Here is a 23108-nt window from a genome sequence, read left to right as displayed (position 1 = left end):
TATCAAATCCAATACATAATGATAGAGATTAGGTGAAATGATTGCAGCTCCTTCCCCATTAAGAATCACTCCCATGGCCAAGACAAAAATCAAAAGCAAAAAGTCAATAACCTAGATGAATTTCATTGTCAAAGTCAAGAGTGGGCGAAGGAAGAAAAGTCAGCAGTTGACTGACTAATTGACGACACCACCAGTACTAGCATGCCAAGTGGCGCTTTCTTTTCCAGACAATAATGCCTGGAAAGCCTGTAAAAAAAGATTTCAAAGCAACTTCCTTCCAGAGTGGTAATCCACCACCAACCACCACTTTTGATTTCTGTTAGTGGAATTTGTTGTCGTGGGAGCCACACCTTTACCTGTCCGTCCAATTCAGTTGTTTAACGTCTTAAAACCTCCGAAGGACCGGCCCAACATATCATTCCAACTGCTAAGCGGACGTAAATCTCGAATGTCAAAACAGTCAACGTGGCACGTTGACGACAAATAATACTGAGTCAAAACTCATGAGAGTAGAAGTCTGGAAGTGAGACAAGTCCATAAAACTAGAATTTCACAAAAAAAATATTTCAACTAGTTGGTTCAAACTCCGTACATCAAGAGTCGTACGTCATAAATCTGAAGTGATAAGTGAACTAGGCTATCCTTAAGTGGTTTATGAGTGGCATCCCCTTCAAAGACTAACACTGCACCATTTGAGAACGCATGATTGCATTGCATTATGTTACAAAGATATTTAGAACTACCTGCAGAATTACAACAACAGGCTTGGCCATAGAACAGTCAAACATGACTTCCACTACATATTCTTAGAAATCTCTCTCTTTCAGCAGAGAAAACTCTCAAGTTCAAAAACTAGGTAATTCTTAAAAATAATGGGAAACCTCCTCATAGATGCAGGAAGTCACTCTCTTGATGGTCAGTGGACTTAGTCTTGATGCAGATAAGGACAAGAGGAAGACTGAGGACTCAGAGAAAATCAGACCAAAGAAAGAACCACATCAGATAACGGAATCTTGCTACTTGCTAGACCACAAATCAGCATAAGACCTTTTCTCAGACAGACATTTAATAAGAAGTAAAACAAATACACATATTCAGGTTCATATTTGACAAATGCACCTGAGCAGTAAACAATTGCCTTACCCCAAAACTTCATGAACAAGAATTCTCTACCCAATAAGGTTGAGAACTTCCCACCAACAAAGCAAAGTCTAGAACAAATAATATGGAAGTTTATCTTCACAAACTACATAAAGAACAATATGTTGGTGATTGATGACACAAACACTTACTAGACAGACTGCAGAACTAAGCAAGCTTAGGAAGCTATAGCTGCATGCCCCTTGTATGCTTGACAAAGTTCTTTGTATCCAGTTCTGTAATGCTCCAGTGAGAAACAAAGCTGCCGTATTGCTTCCCTTTTCTCTTCAGCCCTATCTGAGATCACAACTTTCTGCCAATCCACTTCCTTCTCCAGCTCCTCAACTCTTGCCTTCAGTTCAGCAACTTGCTTCTCTGCACTCTCATATCCAGTAATCAGCTTAAGGTGATCCACATCAAATTGTCTCTGACGTTCTTCCATTTGCCTGATATGATTTTCCTGTGAATCTAAGTTTGCTGTTAGTGTGTTTGCCTTAGCAGTGACTTCATCCTTCTCTGCCATAAGCATATCATATTTCAGTTTAAGTCTGTCAAGCTCTTTATTTAAAGCTTCAACATGTCCACCACCCTCAGCAAGATCTACTTTCATCTGATTGATTTGTCCTTGCAACACAGTCTCTTGAGCATCATGCAAAGTTTTTATCTCTATCTCCTCAGCTTCCATTTTCCTTATCTTATCCTCCAGAAAGTTTACTCTTAACTCCCATTCTTTTACCCTTGCTTCTACCAGGTTCAGTTTTTCTTTCAAGCTCGAAATCTCAGTTTGGAACTGCACAGTCTCCTCTCTCTGGGCATCATTCACTGCAGCATACCTCTCCCTCAATTCAGAATTCTGCTTTTTCTCTATTTGAAGCTCATCCTTCAAGGCGACTATGTCTTCTAGAGCCAAGTCAAGCTTACTTTGCACCTGATGAGTATGCTGGAGTTCATGCTTTAAGTTTGCAAGCTCTTGATCTGACTCCTTGAGTTTTTCTTTACTCTCTTCTAGCTCTTTCATCAAGCTACCATTGTTGAAATTGGAGTTTGAAAGAAGAGCTTCCAACTCTGCTATTGTCTTTTGCGAGTCCATTCCTTGTCTTTTCAGCAATTCCAGATCAGCCTCCTTCATCTCAATATCACTGTGTGCTGATTCAAGCTGAGACTGCAAATCCCCTGCAAGTACTATTGCAGTTTCCCTTCGTTTAAGCTCACTCTTCAACTGGTTAACCTCATCTTCTGATAGGCGGAGTTTCAGATTTGAAATTTTCAGCTCTTTTTCAAGCTTAGTAATTCTTTCAACCAATCCTTCATAATTGTCATTTTCTCCTACCATTATCTCACTGTCTACATTTTCTTCTATCACCCCCTGGAGCTTCTGTTTAATGCTTGGTATATCAGCTTGGAACTCAAATATCTTCTTATGCAGTCCCCCATTGCTGTTCCTAGAAATGCTCAAGTTATTATTGGCAGAAAGAAGAGATTCTGATTCAGAATCTGAGGATGATGAATTAGATGATTCAGTGCCTTCTTTCAAGGAAAAAGTAGAGCTATCACCACCTGAGCTGAGAGTTACTACACCATCAATAGACTTGTACAAACCCTGCTTGTAATTAGGAGTTTGCAATGTAGAATCTTGATCGAAGCCAAGTTCGAAATTGTCAATGAGCTGTGTTTGTAGCTCTGACCCAATATTCTCCTGTAATTCTTCTGTTATATGGTCATAGTGTTCAGCTAGTGATTGACACATGCTGTAGAAATCTTCGACTTTGGAAATCATTTCTGGCTTATTCTGACAATAAATTTCAGCCTTCTTTATTAAATATTTTCCATCTTCTTCGATCCTTTTCAGAAATTGCTGGACAGTTTTGTCCATTTCTGCAAACAATAATAAACCATATAGTAATTAGCTTGACATGAGATTCATGTTTATCTAGAATTGCATGGATACAAGTTGGATTGCAGCATAAAAGATAATACTAAAAGAAAATATCATTACCCACAAAAAGTCACCAACTGGAAACACAGTTTCATTCGAGGAAACAGAAGAGGGGGACTTTTTTTTTTATTTAGTTGAAACTTGAAACAAATCAGCAGAAAGTTGGACATGAACGAGGAAATAGAAAGCAACTGCTTTGATGCAGTGGTTTCTCTCCTTGAACTCAACTAATTACAACTTGATGCAAAGCAAGCAAAGAATGCTACAACTGAGAAGCTAGCATTGATCGAACACTTTGTACAGACTCAACATCTCAGCTAATATGGAGCTCAGCATAGTAATTACAAGCATCCCAAATGAGCATGAGCCCCACAAGATACCAAATCATAACCACAACAAAAACCCACCACTTTCTTTTCATTCAACAACTAGGGAAGGTGAACAATAAAAATAAATAATATAAATAAATAAACACAAGAAGAGAACTATGAAACTATCTCCATCTCAGATAATAATTCCGTAAAACAGCTTGTGTAAGGACTACAAGTACAAGGATACAACACGAAAGCCTACAAATCTGATCCCAATGTTATTCTTATTCATCTTCAATCAACTGATGTTGTTGCTTATGAGGCACTTGCATAAACAGCTTGATAGACAAGTTAAAGATATTTGATAAGTGCTGAACCTCACAGACAAGCAAGATATTTAGGCTCACCCACCAGGCCACCACAAGACATTACATATTCGGGAAATAGATATTTTTTTCCTCGCTAATCGCTATCAATGAAAATCAAGCTAAAGAGATAGCATCTAAAGGTGCAGATTTTGACCAATTTATTTGCAATAATGGCGAGATTTGGCAATCAGACACATATTGGGGAAATATCAAACCTAGATTGTGCATACACAAGTTAACTGGTTTCGCTTAGCTAAACATTTATCACAAAATCATAGATACTCAGGCCCCCGAGAACAAAGAAAGAAACTTGTCAGTCATTATTCATAACTTTTACTCAGCGGAGACTTCGAATTTGCTATTATTTTACATGCACGATTTTTTTACTGGATTTTCTAGCATAACCAAATGGATAGATAATGAAATCAAATCAACCTAACGATCGATATTCAATTGTTAAATCATTCAAGAAAAAAGAAAAAGACAACCTGGGTTTCAAAGGAAAACTAAAATCAGCCAAACAATATGCAACTGGTAGATCACTTAAAGTAAACAATAAATTAGAAAAATAAATCAAGATGACAAACTAGAGAGAGAAGGAGCTGGAGCGGTTCACTTACCAGAGTAGAAGATCTGAGAGAGAGAGAGAGCTGAAATTGGATGACAGAGAGGATGAAGGAAGTTGAATGAGTAATAGAGGTAAGGGGAATGGAGACAATGAGAAAAAGGCTGAGAGGGAGGGAACAAAGGCGCTACTCCATTTCAAGAATTTGGGGCACCATGTGTCCATTTTCCAACCCTTTTTTCTCTCTGAAATCCCCAAATTGCCCCTACTTTTCATTTTTCAAATTTCTACTTTCCCTCCATTTATTGAGATAGTTGATCATGAATTGGTCTAAATAATTGAACCTGCCCCTGCCCTTGTTGTTTTTGTCAATGTTGATGTGTGGGCCTTTCTTCTCAAGAGTATTATTTGAGTGGGTGAGATATCGTTTTCCACTCTCGAAATAATTTATTAATAAAATCACCTACTTCAATCCAAGTAATCAAATAAATAACAATTTCTCGAGCTCATTTAAATTAATCCATTATAAATTGCCTATCATCAATATTAAAAATAATTCGTCAAAAATTTTTTTTAAAAAAAACATACACCTCTTGTCTTCATATATAGAAATCCAAAACTCATGGTATATCTTCAATCAAACTCTATCGAGTTACAGAAGAAAAATGTAACACAAGTTTCCTGTCATGTAATTAGGTTTATCCACACTACCACAGGTTCAAACTCAATGGAGTATTGCTCAACAAGCTGTAAGTAAAAAAAAAAGTACACTTATTTTAGGGATTTCCACCCCTCAGTGCAAGCACCAGATGAAGTACAGAGCCACCCTCGATGTTATAGTCACGAGCTATCTTGTCATCTGCAAGCTGCTTACCGGCATAGATGAGTCTGCAACCATTTTACAAGATGAATCAAAAGGTTTGCAGCAAAAAAGGAGATAACATGTCGAGAAGATTTGAGTGAGAAGCCAAAACACAAGCATGAAACTACATTCCACTGATTAACTTTGCAAAACTACAGGACTATTTAACTCCAAAAAACTCATAACTGCACACACCATGAAGTTACCAGGAAGAACTGCTCAAAGGAAATATATTATCTAAGCAGTCTTGCACAGCATATCAACCCAAACTTGGATAACAAACACCTTGGTGACTAGACGAGTATTTTCTTGTGCTTAATTTCATTCCACTTCAGATTCTTCAGTTGCAGGATTTTCTCATAAATAGCATACTGTTACTAAGTAATATAAATACATTAAACAAAATCCAAGCGCTATGAAAACAGAAGCTCAGACATCTATATGGCCCAGATAAATCATGCATGGCCGTAGGCTTAACTGTATAATGTTATCCAAACAAATAATCAAAAGAACGTTGAGATCCATAATCTTAAAGACCATACACCACTGCAGTTTCTAAAATCAACTAAATGTTTGGGGACACAATGACAGTTTGTCAAGATGATGAAAAAAACAAATACATATTATGCACCCTTCATAAAATTCAAAATCAAGGCACAAGGCAATAGATTATGCATGCCACATGGGGAAGATAGATAAACAAGAAACATGCCAGATAAGAATTACAACTTTAGCCAACTCACAGTTCAATGCAGATAAACACTAAAAGAAGTACCTTTGCTGCACAGGAGGGATTCCCTCTTTTTCCTCAACCCTCTCCTTGATTCGCTCGATGGTATCAGTCGGTTCAATGTCGATTTCAATTTCTTTCCCCGTGAGAGTCTTCACCTTGATCATAGTGCCTCCCCTAAGCCTCAGAACCAGGTGAAGTGTTGACTCTTTCTGAATGTTATAATCAGCAAGAGTTCGGCCATCTTCCAATTGTTTACCAGCAAAGATCAATCTTTGCTGATCAGGAGGGATGCCTTCCTTGTCCTAAAACAGAGGCATCAGACATCAACAAACTGTTAAACATGACTACAGAAGCTCATAAATGAAGAAGAAAGCATTGAGCATGCAGTCCAACTGTCCAACTGTCCAAGGCATCCATGACAGATGCACGAAATCAAAAACTATGCAAGGTAAAATATCATTATCATTGATTCCCTGTGCATTTCATTAATAGCGAAATTGACAAAAGTTAAAGAATAAATGAATGCCAACGAATAAGAAAAGGAAAAATGAGCCAAACTACGCTTAATGCAGTCATACAATTCAAAAGACTATCTTACTACAGAAACATAGATATGCATGTAATGCACTACTTCATCTCTCAACCAAAGATGCAGACCATACATCATGTTTCACAATCATGCTTATATAAGTATGAGCACATCTAGAATCCTCTTTTGTGTCTTAGCATGTGGGATGTATCCAAATAACATAAGACAAATTAAGTATAAAAGAATTGACAGTAATGCAAATTGTCAATCATAAGCAGTACAAGAGGATACAAAACCATGAGGATTTACTCAGTATTCATTTCATATCCAAATAAACAACAAGTAACAAATTACGCCCAAGTTTATCAAATCCTCACAGATAGCAACAGAAATCAAACTGAGTCTATGAGAAAATTAACATGAATACACTACGTGTATCCTTTCTGTCATTCATTTTTTCTATCAAGGATCATATATTCATCTTTGCAAGACATGTTCTGTTACAAGTTCAACACTGATCTATGCTGGATATCGAGTCTTAGATGATAAATTGTCGATATTTACTCAAAGTCACATATAAGCAGAGCCATAGAAGGAAGATTGAAAGTTCGATGGAAGAAGAGAACAGTAGCACTTTGAGTAGTTTGCCTCGAATTCGATATTTGTTACTTTTAGATCGATTCTTGTCCTTCCTTCCGTAGGTCTCATTGGTTAGTAAATCTTCAGTTTCAATTCAGTACCGAATCTCTTTCCATTCCAAAACCTAGTTCTTCGAATTTCCATAAGCACTTCCAATTAGAGCAGAGGCCTACAACACTAAACAACCCAGAAACAAAACAATACGAATTCGACGGAAAATACATATTCCCCCTCAAGTTTCTGCAGAGAAAAGAAAACCCTTTTGAAGTAGAAAATTTTACCAACGAAAATTTCATCCAGAGGAAACCCGTCAAAACAAAAGGAACCAACTTCAGGAATGAGGAGTAGGACTTCATAAACCATAAACATACCCAAACAAGAAGACTAGGATGATCAAATTAAAGTACCTGAATCTTGGCTTTGACGTTGTCAATGGTGTCGGAGCTCTCTACCTCGAGAGTTATAGTCTTCCCCGTTAGGGTTTTAACGAAGATCTGCATATTTTCTTTTCAGTCTGGCTTTCCTTCTCAATTCCACAGGGACAAAGAAGAAGATAGTAGTCCACTATTATGCGTTGTTAATTTTATATCTTTTGTTTTCGGGTGGAATTGGGAAGGACCCCCAACGATTCTCAAATTGTGTTGGCAGTGGCAAATTCAAACCTTTTATGGATTTCCATTCTTCCACTATCAATTTAGGAAAGGCAAAATATAATATTTTGTCCCTCAATTGTAACCCTAGTTTCATTTTCGTTTTTAAATTTTTTTTACTCTTAACTTCGTCATTCAACTATTGTAAGGTATCTATTTCGTCATTTAAGTGAGAGAGTAGCCAGAAAAATCCAACATGATATCTATTTGACATATCGAAGTAATCTTAATTGACAAACGTGATCGATATTATCCATAAACTATTATTGTTTAGCACTTTTAATGCTTAAATTATACAACAAAATAGTTTGGGGATTTTGAAGATTTAAGAATTTTGAGATTTTGTGAGATAACAGGTATAAACTTTAAGCCAAGTTGACTGACAAGTGTAAAAATTACGCCAATTGGGATGCCACGTATGATTTTTATGATGCCAGAATCATTTGAGGGACGAACGGGTATCTTTGAATAGTTAAGGGACGATTTTAAGAGTAAAAAAATTTTAAGGACAAAAACGAAATTAAAAGTATGATTGAGGGACCAAATGCATATTTTTGTCATTCGAGGATATGGCTTAACCATGTCAACTAAAGAGTTGTAGGCAAATGATATTTATTTCCTCTTGTATTTAAGATTTGAGAGATTACATTTAACAAGTTGATTAAGGTAAGAAATTAATCAATTGTATATTATTTTCTATTTTTAAAATACACCAACAAAATGTGACCTGTGACCAACTTCAGCCATTGATCAAATCACTACCCACTGGCATACACAACTATGTATATTCATATATATAGATACACACACTGACAATTAAATCAGTCGTCTCCAAAGAAGTGGGTTTGAAGAGGAGGAGACCATAGATGGGAGAAGTAGAAAAAGCCATGAATCCTGCAATACACTTTGTTCTGATACATGGAATAAGTTCTGGGAGTTGGTGTTGGTACAAAATCAAGTGCCTGATGGAGAAATCTGGGTTGAAGGTCACTTGTATTGACCTTAAAAGTGCAGGAATTGACCCATCTGATGCCAATTCCATTCTCTCTTTTGATGATTACAACAAGCCTCTCTTGGATTTCATGTCTTCTTTGCCTCACCATGAACAGGTATATACTCAATTCATTCATTTAATGTCAACAACCTATACATACACTAATTTTGTATAAAATGACTGTATGGATGTATGGATTACAGGTAGTATTGGTGGGGCATAGTGCAGGAGGGCTTAGTGTGACACAGGTCACACACAAGTTCCCAAAGAAAATAAGGTTAGCCGTGTATGTTGCAGCAACCATGATCAAGTTGGGATTCTTGACAGATGAAGATACCAGAGATGTAAAATTTTCTAACTTCTCTCTCTTTACTATTTTGCTCTCTCTCTCTCTCCCTCTCTCTCCTAGCTATAATGGTTTTCAATGATTGTGCAGTAGTACTGTATGACAACTGTCTTCACCAAGTGTTTGGTTGTTGGGCACTTCACTACTGCACATCAAATCTTGTTAAGACTTTGTTACATATAAAGACAATAGATAATATATAAGCATTCATCTCTCTCTCTCTCTCTCTCTCTATATATATATATATATATATATGACAACTAGATAAGTTGGTTGGTAGGGATTGTTGTAGTTATCTCTAAAGACACATGCGAAGGCTACATAAACACATTTGACAATGTGAAAAGGTCTGTTGTTTTATAAAATTTGTAGGGAGTGCCGGATCTATCAGGGTTTGGTGATGTGTTCGAGTTAGGATTTGGACTGGGAACTGGTCAACCTCCAACAAGTGCAATTATTAAAAAAGAATACCAAAGACCTATTTGCTTCCAAATGAGTCCTCATGAGGTATGTCTTCCTCTCAATCTCATATCTATTGAATTTTTCAACCCAAACATATTAAAGATATTATTCAGTTTTTCGGGCAATTAAGGAGGAGATGGCTCGAGAGCATTTCAATTAATTCTATTGGAATGCTCTTGAATTGTCTCCTCCTCAATGCCAACAAATGTTCTTTTCCAAGCGTAACCAAAGTATAGAAAATGTTTATTTGAATGAACATTCTATTTAATTTGGACAAGGTTAATTAATTTTTTTTTTTTGTAACTGCAGGATTGTGCCCTAGCTTCAATGCTGATGAGGCCAGGCCCATTAATGGCATTGACAGGGGCCAAGTTCAAAGACATGGAAGATGAAGGAGCAGAGAGTGTGGCACGTGTGTACATAAAAACAATGTATGATAATGTAGTGAAGGCAGAGCAACAAGATGCAATGATAAAGAGATGGCCTCCAGCTGAGGTGTTTGTGCTGGAAACTGATCACAGCCCCTTCTTCTCCTCTCCTTTCCTCCTCTTTGGCTTCCTTCTCAAAGCTGCAACATCTATTGGACATTCTTCAAATTAACACATCCTTTTAATTAGTAAATGATTTTCAATTCTATTATAATATTTGTTGTGGTAATTCAAATTGTATTGAAGACTACAGGGAACTCTTGGTCTTGGATATATATATAATCCATCAATACTACTTTCTTTTCCATTTATGTTTCCTTGAATCATATCTACTGTCTACTGTCACCACGTTAATCCATCAATACTTCTTGGATATATATATAATCCATCAATAATTTTTCCTCGAAAAAAATTATGGCCAGACTGCACACACCGGAAAGCAGAGAGCTGCCGCATCTACAAAACAATCAACTACCCGTACGTTGATGGTTAGGCAGGCATCACATCAAATCGAGGAGGTCGAAATCAAAATCTTTGTCACGTAGAAGCGACGAAAGCCGAAACCACAATCCTTTTCACGGAAAACTCTTTCGTCTCCGCCTCCATCAAAGGTCTCGGCAATTCAAAAACAACACCGCTTATGCTTTGAAACTGCCGTTTATGGTAACAGAGGAATCGAGTAAAACCCCATTTCGAGGAAGAGAATAACAGCTTAGGTTCCAAAGAGTGGAAATGGGAGGCCGAGCTTAGGTAATTGAATAACCCATTTGGGGGAAAGGGGAAGAAGAAGAAGAGAGAGTGTTGGAGCGAGATGGGTATGACGAAAAGGATGACCTTGAATTGCAGGGGTTGGGTTGAATACGATGATAATATGCCGCTTAAGGTGAAGGAGACCCTTCTCAATGGTTCTTGATGAGGGTTTTGATATTGCTAGGTTCAGGAGAGGCAGAAACTTTTTCGACAATATCGATCAAAAATAGTACCCCACCTCTGTCCCTGAAGAATTTGAAGAAGAACCGAACTTCTAATTCTCACTCGTCTTCATCACTGGACATTTAGACCTCTGATTTTCCATGTTTTAGGCTGCAGTCGACAGTTTGTGGTTTACCATTCGTCTCTCTGGCTATCTGCTCCTTTGAACAAGAGTAGGATTGCTTTGCTTAAAACAACCAATCCTTTACACCAATAATAAGCAGATTATAAGACACTACATAAATTATCTAGATGAAAGTCCTTAAGCTCAATGAACCACTGATAAGAGTTCAACTTCACAAGTTGCACAAAACATCCATTCTTTAAAAATGGACACCTGACTAAATCCACACATTCAGAGTTAACCCAATACTAGCTACCAAAAGTTGGATAAAACCCCATTTAAGGAAAGAAAATGGACACTGAATTAAGTGCAAAGTATGGAAATAACAGTTAACACATAAACTCGAATCCAAATATAATCTGCTAACACGCTCGCAAATCTAAAGAAGTTCAACAAGGCCAAAAGCAAGTAAATGAAAAACAACAGCCCATAAATGTCTCCAAAAGACATCCTTTTTCTGTTTTAGGTAGCACAAAATCTAAGCAGTTACTGCATCCAAGAAGGCTCTTCCAGGTTGACGATTTGCCAGGGGTCCATGACATCCAAGAAGCTGCAAACAGAATAATCAGAGGAAGAAAATGGTTAAAATACAAAACAAAAGTCGGACAAAATTAACCCAAGTTGCTGTTAAGTAGATATCAGATAACATGCACAAAGTTTTGGAGGTGGGTTGGGCATTAATGCACTAAACAAGACATCTGCTTCAAGGATGCTTTCACACCATTATAGATTACCTTTGCATTGACACCATCTGGCAGAATCCTGTTTTCAGACTTCCACCTCAGATAATCAGCACGGCTGTACTTGGTGAATCCCCTAAAGAAGGCAACAAGAACAATGAGAAATAATCCTCAATCAAATTCCTAAAAAGCACAGCATCTGCTTGCCTAGGGTTCTCATTTAAAAAAATGTGAAATTAATAAGAAACACCATCATTGCATTAGGAAATGTTTGCCACTGGTTAGTCAAGGTAGAGCTAGGAAATAGGAATCACTCACAAGTGAAATTGAATTTACAGGTTACCTAAACTACATAAAATCCCAGTAACCTGTCAAAAGGATTTTTTATGGTAGGACTAGTATATGGTTCCTACATCATCAGGGTTCCAAATTTAAACAACTTCCATTAAGACAAGTTCCAAAAAACTGTCCCCGAAATCATAGCAAATGTTTGAAATCAGACCTAAAACACAACTTAAAAACCGGCACCAGAGGACTATCACAAAAGTTTTAATTTACGCGAAAGAATCAACCACAAAATCCTATAAACCACGGAGAAGCAGGATTAAATATCAAATAAAATACAAATCCATACCATTTCCTGCTGACAATGATCTTTTGACGGCCAGGGAACTTGAATTTGGCACGGCGGAGGGCCTCCTGTGCATTAGCGCTGTTGCTGTCCTTGCAGCGAACAGAAAGAAGGACCTGACCGATGTCAACTCTTGCACAGGTCCCTTGCGGCTTCCCAAATGCACCCCTCATTCCAGTCTGGAGCCTATCAGCCCCAGCACATGAAAGCATCTTGTTGATCCTGAGTACATGAAATGGATGCACTCTCACCCTCAAATGGAATGCGTCCTTCCCAGCAAATTTAGCCATGTACTTGTTGCAAGCAATACGGGCAGCTTCCAGTGCCTCACTTGACACATTCTCCTTCTCCCAACTCACAAGGTGGACACAGAAAGGGAATTCATCGACTCCCTTCTTCTTCATCCCAACATCATAAATCCTGATCTTGGGATCTGGAACACCACGGCAATACCTTGACTTGGGGTATGGCTTGTTCTTGATTTGCCTATAACAACGGGCAGGTCCTACGAAAAAGGACACAAAAACCAATTCAGACCACAAACTCTCGCCCTCGTTCTCTAAGATCACCTCTTCTTACAACAGACTAAAGCAATTGTTTCAGAAACACGTTATTAAGAGGCACCCAAAGAGGCACATCCAAAGAAAAGGAGGCAGCAAAAAGAAACTGTAAACCACAGCAATCCTAAGCCAACCAGAGAAATAACAGCTCATAACGCTTATAGATTCAAAAATATTAATCCAGAGTTAGACATCTCAAATTTTAAATTATCAATGAATGAGTCACGATGAGAACATATCCCAGAAATTCCAGCCCAAAAAAAAAAAAAAACATTCGTTCTAGCATCAGCATACGTACTATAGCTCCATAATCTAAGATTCCAAATCAAATCATATACACCTCGCGTTATATTACTCTCATATAAGTGTGTGAAGACAGAACATCAGAAACTAAGAAAAACGATTGAGATCAGACTTATCATAGAATAAACCGGCAATAATAATAAAGATACGAGAGAAGAAGGAAGAAAAACGGACTTACTTCTTCCCATGGCGAAGCTCTCTGGTGCGGCGAGTTAGGGTTTACGGGATGGGGAAGAAGAATACAATCAGCTCTCTCTTGGACGGTTTAAATAGTCCTTGGAAGGATCATTTTCAACCCTAGAGGATTGAATGGTGAGAAATTGTGGGCTGGTCTTTTTTGCCAACTCTGGCCCATGAATATTATGATGGACTGATGGTGACCATAGGGCCCGTAACACGGCCTAAGTCTAATTTCAAAGTATTAGGTATCACATAGACACATATTAGGATCCTCTTCCCTTACTCTTTTCTTTTTCTTTTTTTTCCTTTTTTGGTCACATTATAATCGAAATTTTGAACACATATATCTCACTCGACCGATTATCAACCGAATCATCTCTCGTTGGTTTCCGTATCCCTTCTCCTATTCTCCGTTTAAGTAAAGTAAAAAAATTATTTGAATCTATTTTTTTTATTTATATAAGAACATTCACATTAGTTGCGCTAAACCCTGATCTATATGTAAAATACTGCATAAAAATTAGAGATTTCAAGAACGACACTCTTGGGGTATATGTGTGGTGCGACTAGTTCATCCGTTTGAATGCTTTAATTCTGACTATCCTAGAGAAGATTGAACTCATAGAAATAGAAATAATAAAATAATGAGACGAAAAATGGTAGTTCTAAAATGACTTTCAATTCGGATGCTTTGATTATCGATCAACCATTTAATGACAAATGCATATAGCATGCATTTGTTTTCATTTAACTATAATGTTGGACACATATTGATTACTTTTAATTCATTATTTATTATTAATATTAATTATTTTTTTCTAAAAGTAAAATATAAACTATAATATATTTAGTAAATAATTAAACTTTACTTAAAATTAAATAATATAATCAAATAATAATAAAATAAGAGAAAATTAATATTTTAATTTGAAATCGAAATTCTAATGCAAATTGTTGTTGAGTAGAAAATCTATAAATCGTCAAAAAAGTGATATTTAAATAAATAAAATAAAAATTCTATTAAGAGATACATGCTCTAAAGTAGTTCCAAACTTCGATCAGACTGTAAAACGCTCTACCAAACGAACCTTATACTCTAAACCAAACAAATCTATACTCTAAAGTAGCTTCAAAGCTCCAAACTTTGTTTAGACTGTAAAACGCTCTACAAGACGAGCCCATACTCTAAAGTAGCACCAAACTTTTATCAGACTATAAAACGCTCTACCAGACGAGCCCATACTCTAAAGTAGCTCCAAACTTATATCAGACTATAAAACGCTCTACCAGACAAACCCATGGTATCATTTTAAGCCCCACGACTCCACCAAATGGGCCCATAGTATCTTCTCAAGCAATCTAATACATTGGGACACATCCATGAATTTAGTGTGAAAACTTATTGCTACTCAACCACTAAAATAACACAACTTATGTTAATGAACTTTATTCGACCACTAATAATGCAGTGTCTATTGAATGCAATTCAGAATTTCACAAGACCAAATTAGTTCATCCAGAATAAGAGGGAAATCAACACAGTTCTTTCAATAAAAGGGAAAGTATCAGCTTCAGTATCTATGTGCCAACTTCTCCTTCTCCTCATAATGCTGGACATACCTGCACCATTCACAGCCAATGTACGAATTAAATACCCAATGCAGTGCACAGTGGTAAGATACAGAAGCTCAGAAATTCTTAACTCGGACATAAGAGATGGAATTTGTTGAGGTTTCCAAGTGTTTGTGAAGTTAACAACAGTCATCAATCTTTATCGAAAAGGAAAAGGATTCTCAGGACGACAAAAGATTGACAGAGACAAGATAGCCAAACAATCAAACAAGAAGGCAGAAGTTGTGCCACCAAACTAATACAGATGGCCATATTAAGAAGGTAATATTCCGAATCACTTTTTTTTTTGGTAACTTGTAGAATGGCACCATACACGTTTGCCTTGCCTTGAAAATCCGATTTAGGCCTATAAATAATTTCTACCTGACAACATAGAAAGTTGGGCTAAAGCCCAACGCGAGGTCACAAGAGTATTGTTCCCAATGGGAATTGAACACAAGACCTCTCGAGTCCATACAGTTTGGCCCTAAAGATATTCATTCACCAACTAGGCTATCATCCAAGTGGTTGTAGTATTCCAAATCATCCTAACATGAAAAACAAGATATACAGTAATCCTCACATAATAAGCTTGAACAATCTTGGAATGTACCAATGTTCCTGGAAACTAATTCATAGCATGATATGCATCCATGCCATATGTCAAATCACTAAATTAACTCTCATTATTTGGTTTTGTAAAAGTTCATCTCAATTTGCTGAATCTGAAGCACACATATCATTGCCAGCCACTGCCAGCAAGTTCGGAATTTCGTCAAGCAAATCAAATCCTCGTAGACAAGCCTATAAATAATTAAAAAACATATAGGCAATACCCTCCTTCCATTGATCCCATGTAACAGAACTATCAACCACACTTACATAATTCAAAAACAGACAAGAGAATCATACACGCGTTATCCATCAAGTACGATGAAATATTTTTGTTGTGCTTCAGGAATCTGAACATTACACAGTCAAATGGCAAAAATAGAATAAATCTCTTTGCAAATTGTGATCTCTACATCTAGATTGAACCCTAGGCATCAACTCACCTCCTCGATAACACTCAACCCATGCTTTGAATAACAATGTCGAAAATTACATGAAATATAATGATACCATCTAAAGACCAATACATCGACTATCAAAAGATCAATCTCAACAACAATGACATCCAATTATTCTCATCCAAGGAGCTACACTAATATTAACCATTGAAGATGCATCAAGAGGGTCCTTTTCATGTTTTGTGGAACCAAACTCAACAGAAACAAGAAGCGGATAGATGATCGAAATCAGATCATACTTACTTTGAAAAAATTCATAAAGATTCTACACCAAATCAGATAAATTATATAGAAGAAGGAGAAGAGGATTACGAGTAGGTGCCAACGAGAGGGCCGAGGAGGAGAGTGGCGCTGATCCAATTCTCTGAGACTTTGTGGTGGATCTTGTTGGGAAGGTCGTTCCAGAGCCCTTTCATTATCTTCTGCTGAAACGGAGACAGAGCGTACACCACCGCCTTCATCCTCACCGGCTGCTTCCCCATCTTCTCTTTCCTTCAGATTCTAATTCACCCGAGAAAATTAGGTCAATAATGGCTAAATGAGAAGAAAGGTGGGACTCCGCTTCTGATTGGGCACGGGGGTTACCCAATACAGATTTGCTCTCTTAACCTTTGTAAGCGTACCATTATTCCCCTAACCAAACAGTACCTTTTTTTTCTCTCTCTCAGGAGTCTCGTTGTCTGCCTGCCACGTGTTTCTCCTTGCCGACGTGTCTTTCGCGACCATCTGTGCCGAGTCTTGCTCGGAAATTGAGGATCGTCGATGGGAGTGCTAAAGAAGCAGAAGTTGTGGATCCTGTTGAGCCGGAAAAGATTCTCCAAGCTGCGACAGACCATGGCGCCCAACTCAAGTTTGTCCGCACCACCCATCATCACTGGTATGTTCTACTGCTATTTTTAAAATTCCTAATTTTCCCTTTCATTTCATCTTGACATTGAGAAGATTCTTCCTTTAGTGTGGAATTTTTTCTATCATATGCTCTCTGTTGCTGTAATATTGGGTGAATTGTGGACGGTGGTTCAGTTGACAATGTAAAGGGTTGCAGTTGCACAGATAAAGTGGCGGTGATAGGATGTTACTCGGGGCTGATGTCAAGATATTGTGTCTTCACTCTCCATGGTTTGTTTTTTTACTTGCTGTACTTGGTGGGGGCATATTACTCATAATTTGTATAATCTATCTATAATGGTATTGCTTGGGAACCCGATTGAATCTATAGGGTGGAAGTAAAACTTTGTCTATCTTTGAGCTAGTCTTTTTGCTTTTTGACTAGAATACAGGTTTGTATATGTCAAGCTTATGCTTAAACTGACACACCGTGATTGAGTTCATTTATAAACTTAGCCTTCACCCAAGTTCCACGTCTCCTCTTATTTTTATGAAATAACAGGGCTATGTTTGTTTTCCTTAGAGGAATGCAAATGGGAACGTGAATGGGAGTGGTAATGAAACAGTGTAGGAAGGGAATGGAGTGAAATGATTGTGTAAATGTTTAGTAGGAACTGTAATCAGAATGAGAATGATGGCTGTAAGTGTTTGGTTTACGAGAATGAGTATGGGAATAGATTTATCAATCGTCGTATATAACATTGGACTCTTTGCTGAAGCCCACGCAAGTTTACTGTGGCCATGAAGTAGAGGGATTACAGGTTTTCTGCCCCTACATCTTCCCCCATCCCGCTTCCTGACTTCCCATCACCAAGCCTAGCTTAGTCTAAAATTGTACAAACCAAAATTTAAGGGAGCCCCAGAATTTATCTGGGGGGTTTCGCATTTTGATATATGTGTGGAGGTTTGGTCGGGGACACATTTTGATGGGCACATGAAAATGGGATAAACAAACAGAGAGTTATCTCTAAGATAGTTACACCAGAAATTTGGAAGAAGTTTGATTTTTCCTAAACAATTTTGCAGAGCAGATTTGGCTTTAGCTATGGAAATACCTATAGTGTTTATGTGAGTTCTATATTCTATTTACATGATATACATACCTATCGTGTTGGCCCAGATTAGCATAGAAATTAACAAATTGTGGTGAGTGAAGTCCCTCTTATTTGGGCATTTAGTGCAAGCTGTTGATGAGAGATATCTGTGCACCAGCTCGAGCCCGTTTGTTGTGAAAATAGCATAGCAGGGTGGTGAGTTGTTAGGTACTCATTTGAATTTGACTTTCAGTAAGCTTACTTTTTTATTCAGCCTATCTTAAGTTTGTATGCATTTTCCTTTCATTCTAACATCAATTGAACTTCCTATCTATCTCTACAGTACACTGTGAAGAATTTGCAGTTTTCTCTGACAGTTGAGCCAGACAATGCAAAAATAAAGGACAAGTTATCATATAGGCTCTAAAGCATTGTCAAGCTGGTCTGGTCTCCCCACCATCCCCTCAACGATTGAGGAAGAGATGGAGACGAACCACCCATTCATGCGGGTTGATCTACCAGAGCTTCAGGTTCATTTCTTATCCTTTGGTTTTATGTTTAGATTGAATAGCCTAACATGCAATTTCATTGTAAATACCCATTACATAAATTATTCATGAGCCTCAGGTTCACTTTTTATAGTTGGTTATGTTAGATGTGATGGTCAATCCTCTAACTTCTTTGTACATCCCCGTTTTGCACTGCATATTTGCAGGAATTAGAACTCCAGCCACATTTAATCTGCATATGTGCTCTGTTTCCATTTGGTCTTCACCAACTCCATCATCAGTTCTGCGTTATTTTTTGTTTGTGATTCCATGCGTAGACAAAGGCTTGAATGTAAACAGTTTTGCTTGTTCACAGGGGAAAGTGGGTTTTGAATGTCCTGTTGATGCTCTCAGGAAAATAAGGCAGTTGGAAGACCACTGGAGAGGCTTTACAATTTCATTTTCTTTGTTTATACCATGTTAGAGGCTGTGGTTTGTAAACTATGACCATAATATCCATAGGAGGGCACAAAGAGTGCCTCTATCATTGTAATTAGTCCACTGCCATTTTTGTATTGTGCAGGGCTTCAACTCAAAACTTGGTATGGGTCTAATCTTTGCTTATTCTGTTTTTTTGTTTTTCGTCAAAGAAAGATGTGATGTGATGTACATAATATAATATAGTTGGTAATCGAAACACCCGGATATCTATGCAACTACAGTAGCAAGCATACAATGATCTTTATGAATGGGCTTGTGGCCCATGGGAACTGCTGCTGCCCCCCACTGAGGAGGGATGTGGGAACAACTTGCGTTTTCATTGACAGGAAATGTGTGGTGGTGCAGTGCATGTCATTGAAAAGCCTCTCTAGCTGTGGATTCTTTGATTTCCACTATGACCAGAATGGAGTCATTTAATGGCCAAATGCCATTGCTGTTTGAAGACCAATTACGTACATGAAATGTGGTCTGAGCACAAACAAACAGTGTTGGCATGATATGTTCGGTGAAGACTCAGAATTTATTCTTGCCAGCTAATGTTTGGACTCTCCAAAATGACAACACGTACAGTACTACATCTGCATGGTCTTTTAAGCAGCTAAGGAGACAATACCTCAAGTTTTTTATTGACTTGGCTATGCACCCTCAAATTCTTGAGCTTCTTTTACGAGAACAAAAGGGTGGTTACCTTGGTTTTGAGTGGATAATGCCTCAAGTGAATTGAGTCAAACTTTACCTTCCTTAGGTGGATTGGGTAAAACTTTATTGAGCTCCTTCTCATCTCTCTAAAATTCTCCGAATTATAAAATGGTATCGAAGCAACACCCAACTACAATATCGGGTTCACTTACCTCCCTATGTGGGTCACCTATTGGGAATATTTTCTGATGTTCGGATGTCCCTATGGTTAGATCACTCACAAGCAGGGGCGGAGGGAGGGGGGACTACACTAGGCTGTAGTCCCCCCAACCCCCACACCACAATACTATACATATATATACAATATATATATATATATATCCTACAACATATATATACTACATATATACATTACTATATATATATATATACATATATACTTATATATACACTATATATATATATATATATATATATATATATATATATGTTTGTATCTTTAGACTATGATGTTTTATTACCTAATGGTAATGAATGATACATAACAATACTTACGTTTTCATTCTATTATTATTTATATTAAACAATAATACATAACAATACTTACGTGTTCTAGTTGTATCTTACATGGTCTTTAATTAATTTTCATCAATTTTAATATGTATTTATGTTAAACTATTGGATTACTTTATGATACCAAATATTGAGATGAATTTTCATCCATAATATCATTTTAATAAGTTGTATTGTTGTAAAATACCCTAAAAAAAAATTTCGGGGGCGCTGCCCCCAAACCCCCGCAAAAAATTTCTAAACAAACCAAAATGCGTCAGCCCACCCCATGATCAATTCTTGGCTCCACCCCTGCTCACAAATTAAGGGGGTACCACAAGGATCCTAACACTTATAATCCACTTGTTGGGTATTGAATAACCGATCCCACTAGTGCGAGGGAGTATTAAGATAAATTAATGTCTCACATCAAAATTCCACATCAGAAAAGTTTGAGGAAAATGAAAGTGATTTATAAGTCGAGATCTAACACTAAAGTTGAGGAAAAGTAAAATGATTTGTAAGTCAAGATCTAACAACTCTCAATTATTGATGACCTATGGAAGAACAAAACTCCAAGAGCTAAATGAGCCAAAAAGGGGAATCATACTTCAAGTTGTATCGCAGTGGGCCATGCACCCTCAAATTCTCAAGGATCCTTTTAAAAGACAAAGTCATGCGGGCCTCGGGTATGGAGCGCACCTCAAATGAATTGGATCAAGTCTCTCTCAACTACTTCTTCTCATCCGTTTCAAATTATATCAATTTAGGTTATACAAGGCCAATTCTTGTTCTTTAGACCTATTCCCACATATTTTAGCTAATAATCTACTGACATATTACCTTTAAAGGGAAAAAAAAAGGTGACAAAACTGACTTAAAAAGTCGTAAAGTTTTAAAGTTGGATCGCATACATTCATGAGAAAAACATGTATTTACAAGCTCCTTTAGTATAATTTATACTATATATCCATTGATCCCACACTCTCTATTAGGTTATGAACATTACAAAATCTACATTATTTGTCATAAACACTAAATTTTTTCACAAAAATTTCCTACGAATATGGTAAGTTAGACTCAAACCCAATAAGTGTCAATGCAAAGATATTGCTTTCAATGAGAATCGAACTCAAAACCTCTAGAGTCCATATGATTTGGTCACAGAGAGACTCACCAACCAGATTATGATCCAAGTCGTTCATAAACACTAAATCGTAAACTATAAAATGTATACATATAAATAAATAAACGGCAGACATAGACATGTGCATCATAATTTTTGGAAGTTTTTGGGTTAGGGTAGGCCTGATCACTATGTCGTATGTTTTATGAAATCAGCTGTGGTCCTAAAGCCCAAAACATATATGTAACTATTATACTATATATGTCTTTTCAAACAGATTAAATTAATTATCCCCAATAATTCAGTGATGCCCTAATAGGCAGCATATGTGATATGTGCAATTAGAGAGAGAGAGAAGGAGATAGAGCGAGAGAGATTGTTTGTGCTTCACTAGTTCACTGAAATTTAGAGAGAGAGAGAAAGAACCTTTTTCATGTGTGAGGACTCTGATGAAGACAATGACCCATCATATCATCATCATCTTCTCTTCTCACTTTGTGCCAGTCAGTCACTGTTCATCTTCTCTCTTTCTATTTTTTGCTATCAGTACTACATATTTCTCTCAAGTCATCTCATACTTTGTTTCTTTCTTTAATATATATTTCTCTGCTGAACTGGGACTGCGAGTGGGCTCAATGAATATTGGAGGGATTAGGGTTTCACCTACATACCCCACATTACTTGCAGGTTTTAGGGTTTTCATATAAATTATATGGAATAGCTGTAAATTTTTGTTTTTTTTTTTTTTAATTCATGTTATATTTTTAAAATTTGTGCATATGCTGCTCCATATATGTCTATGATTAGATCAGTTTTGGGTCTCATTACATATTTCATTTGATGCTTTGTCAGGGGTAAGTTTCTTTGTTTATTTCCTTCCACCTACTTGCAGCTGCAAAGAAGAATCTGGAAATTAAGAAAATTTCATCATTGTTATATGTAGATCAATTTAATGGTATTGAAAATACTAGTTAAGGCATAATAGTACTAATATATATATATATAGTTGTAGACATTTTAAGTTGGGTTTTCTGTTTATGATGATTATAACCAGTGTTGAGGGAGGGTGGGTGCAAATTATAAGGAGGAGGTTACCACTAGGGCAACTCTAGCTACTTAAAATTACCAATTAATGGATTTTGGGGTAAATTTAATTGATGATGATTTCATGCTTAATTAGTCGATTAGAATTTCCTTTAATGAACAAACTTACATGACTGGTACCGGAAATTTTAAGAAAGCTAGAGAAAGAAAGTAAGGAGGGAAAAAAAACACTTTTGATCATGGTCACCACCATCATGTTGTTGGTTTGTTTGGGTACAGTAATCATACATGCAATCTTATCTTCGTACTGTTGAGACAATAATTGATTCCTCCCATACTAATTAAGACCTCCAAATATTGTCCAATCTTCTTAACAAGTTTTTCTTCTTTGTTTCCCTTTGTGAGCTTCATATCATGTGCTATACATGTGTGTGTATATATATCATCATCCATCTGATGATGATTATCAATGTCTTTATCTCAAAAGATATATATGTGTGTAGAAGAGAGAGATAAGAATGGTGTGTGTGAGAGTGAGAAAGAGCTTCCTTCAGCCCACTCATGGATATTGGAAAAAATAAGGGGATCAAAGTATCTGCCGACTCATTCATTCAAGCACCTAGTACTTGATCGAATTATTTACTACTGCGATTGTGTGAATGATGCGGGAGATACTTCTTTGATCTCTCTTTCTCTATGCTTGGACTGAAGGGAGCTCCTCTTTCTTTCTCTGTAAGTATTT

The 23108-nt window shown here is 37.0% G+C and overlaps 5 protein-coding genes and 1 pseudogene across 6 annotated transcripts; 2 read left to right on the top strand and 4 right to left on the bottom strand.

Annotated features, from left to right (window-relative positions):
* Positions 1-1035: 1035 nt before the first annotated feature.
* On the bottom strand, positions 1036-4526 carry LOC120012862 (protein NETWORKED 4B-like). Its single transcript, XM_038864397.1, has 2 exons — positions 4376-4526; positions 1036-3015 (listed from the first exon to the last, which is right to left on the bottom strand). The coding sequence occupies exon 2, from the start codon at positions 3011-3013 to the stop codon at positions 1319-1321; it is 1695 nt and encodes a 564-aa protein (XP_038720325.1). The 5' UTR covers positions 3014-3015; positions 4376-4526; the 3' UTR covers positions 1036-1318.
* A 361-nt stretch (positions 4527-4887) lies between these two features.
* LOC120012863 (ubiquitin-NEDD8-like protein RUB2) lies at positions 4888-7592 on the bottom strand. Its single transcript, XM_038864398.1, has 3 exons — positions 7491-7592; positions 5958-6217; positions 4888-5208 (listed from the first exon to the last, which is right to left on the bottom strand). The coding sequence occupies exons 1-3, from the start codon at positions 7581-7583 to the stop codon at positions 5097-5099; spliced, it is 465 nt and encodes a 154-aa protein (XP_038720326.1). The 5' UTR covers positions 7584-7592; the 3' UTR covers positions 4888-5096.
* A 763-nt stretch (positions 7593-8355) lies between these two features.
* On the top strand, positions 8356-10270 carry LOC120012293 (methylesterase 17-like). 2 transcript variants are annotated; one of them, XM_038863643.1, is made up of 4 exons: positions 8363-8842; positions 8931-9071; positions 9446-9580; positions 9845-10270. In XM_038863643.1, exons 1-4 carry the CDS (start codon positions 8600-8602, stop codon positions 10133-10135), a joined length of 810 nt encoding a protein of 269 aa, XP_038719571.1. In that variant the 5' UTR covers positions 8363-8599; the 3' UTR covers positions 10136-10270. The 2 variants fall into 2 exon arrangements, with proteins under 2 accessions (XP_038719569.1, XP_038719571.1); XM_038863641.1 differs by lacking the exon at positions 9446-9580 and having other exon boundaries at positions 8356-8842.
* Positions 10271-11336: 1066 nt separating this feature from the next.
* LOC120013944 (60S ribosomal protein L10-like) lies at positions 11337-13566 on the bottom strand. The gene is made up of 4 exons (XM_038865932.1): positions 13412-13566; positions 12374-12875; positions 11794-11875; positions 11337-11609 (listed from the first exon to the last, which is right to left on the bottom strand). Exons 1-4 carry the CDS (start codon positions 13419-13421, stop codon positions 11538-11540), a joined length of 666 nt encoding a protein of 221 aa, XP_038721860.1. The 5' UTR covers positions 13422-13566; the 3' UTR covers positions 11337-11537.
* A 1266-nt stretch (positions 13567-14832) lies between these two features.
* Positions 14833-16612, bottom strand: LOC120013682 (cytochrome b-c1 complex subunit 8). Its single transcript, XM_038865572.1, has 2 exons — positions 16407-16612; positions 14833-15033 (listed from the first exon to the last, which is right to left on the bottom strand). The coding sequence occupies exons 1-2, from the start codon at positions 16574-16576 to the stop codon at positions 14985-14987; spliced, it is 219 nt and encodes a 72-aa protein (XP_038721500.1). The 5' UTR covers positions 16577-16612; the 3' UTR covers positions 14833-14984.
* An 18-nt stretch (positions 16613-16630) lies between these two features.
* Positions 16631-19128, top strand: LOC120013681 (annotated as a pseudogene).
* The last annotated feature ends 3980 nt before the right edge of the window (positions 19129-23108 follow it).

This window comes from Tripterygium wilfordii, chromosome 13 (genome assembly GCF_013401445.1).
Source record: "Tripterygium wilfordii isolate XIE 37 chromosome 13, ASM1340144v1, whole genome shotgun sequence".
Lineage (NCBI taxonomy): Eukaryota > Viridiplantae > Streptophyta > Magnoliopsida > Celastrales > Celastraceae > Tripterygium > Tripterygium wilfordii.
Note: the sequence above shows the minus strand (reverse complement) of the source record. Positions and strands in the feature narration are given on the sequence as shown.

Coding starts and splice junctions, on each gene's coding strand:
- LOC120012293 (XM_038863643.1), top strand. CDS start 8,600: ATGGGAGAAGTAGAAAAAGCCATGAATCCTGCAATACACTTTGTTCTG. Junction 8,843..8,930: donor CTTTGCCTCACCATGAACAG/GTATATACTCAA, acceptor TATGGATTACAG/GTAGTATTGGTGGGGCATAG. Junction 9,072..9,445: donor CAGATGAAGATACCAGAGAT/GTAAAATTTTCT, acceptor TAAAATTTGTAG/GGAGTGCCGGATCTATCAGG.
- LOC120013944 (XM_038865932.1), bottom strand. Junction 11,876..12,373: donor ATCATTGTCAGCAGGAAATG/GTATGGATTTGT, acceptor TGCCTTCTTTAG/GGGATTCACCAAGTACAGCC. Junction 11,610..11,793: donor CAGATGGTGTCAATGCAAAG/GTAATCTATAAT, acceptor TTCTGTTTGCAG/CTTCTTGGATGTCATGGACC.
- LOC120013682 (XM_038865572.1), bottom strand. CDS start 16,576: ATGGGGAAGCAGCCGGTGAGGATGAAGGCGGTGGTGTACGCTCTGTCT. Junction 15,034..16,406: donor CCTCTCGTTGGCACCTACTC/GTAATCCTCTTC, acceptor TGAATGGTGCAG/GTATGTCCAGCATTATGAGG.
- LOC120012863 (XM_038864398.1), bottom strand. CDS start 7,583: ATGCAGATCTTCGTTAAAACCCTAACGGGGAAGACTATAACTCTCGAG. Junction 6,218..7,490: donor ACGTCAAAGCCAAGATTCAG/GTACTTTAATTT, acceptor CCTCTGTTTTAG/GACAAGGAAGGCATCCCTCC. Junction 5,209..5,957: donor ATCCCTCCTGTGCAGCAAAG/GTACTTCTTTTA, acceptor AAATGGTTGCAG/ACTCATCTATGCCGGTAAGC.
- LOC120012862 (XM_038864397.1), bottom strand. CDS start 3,013: ATGGACAAAACTGTCCAGCAATTTCTGAAAAGGATCGAAGAAGATGGA.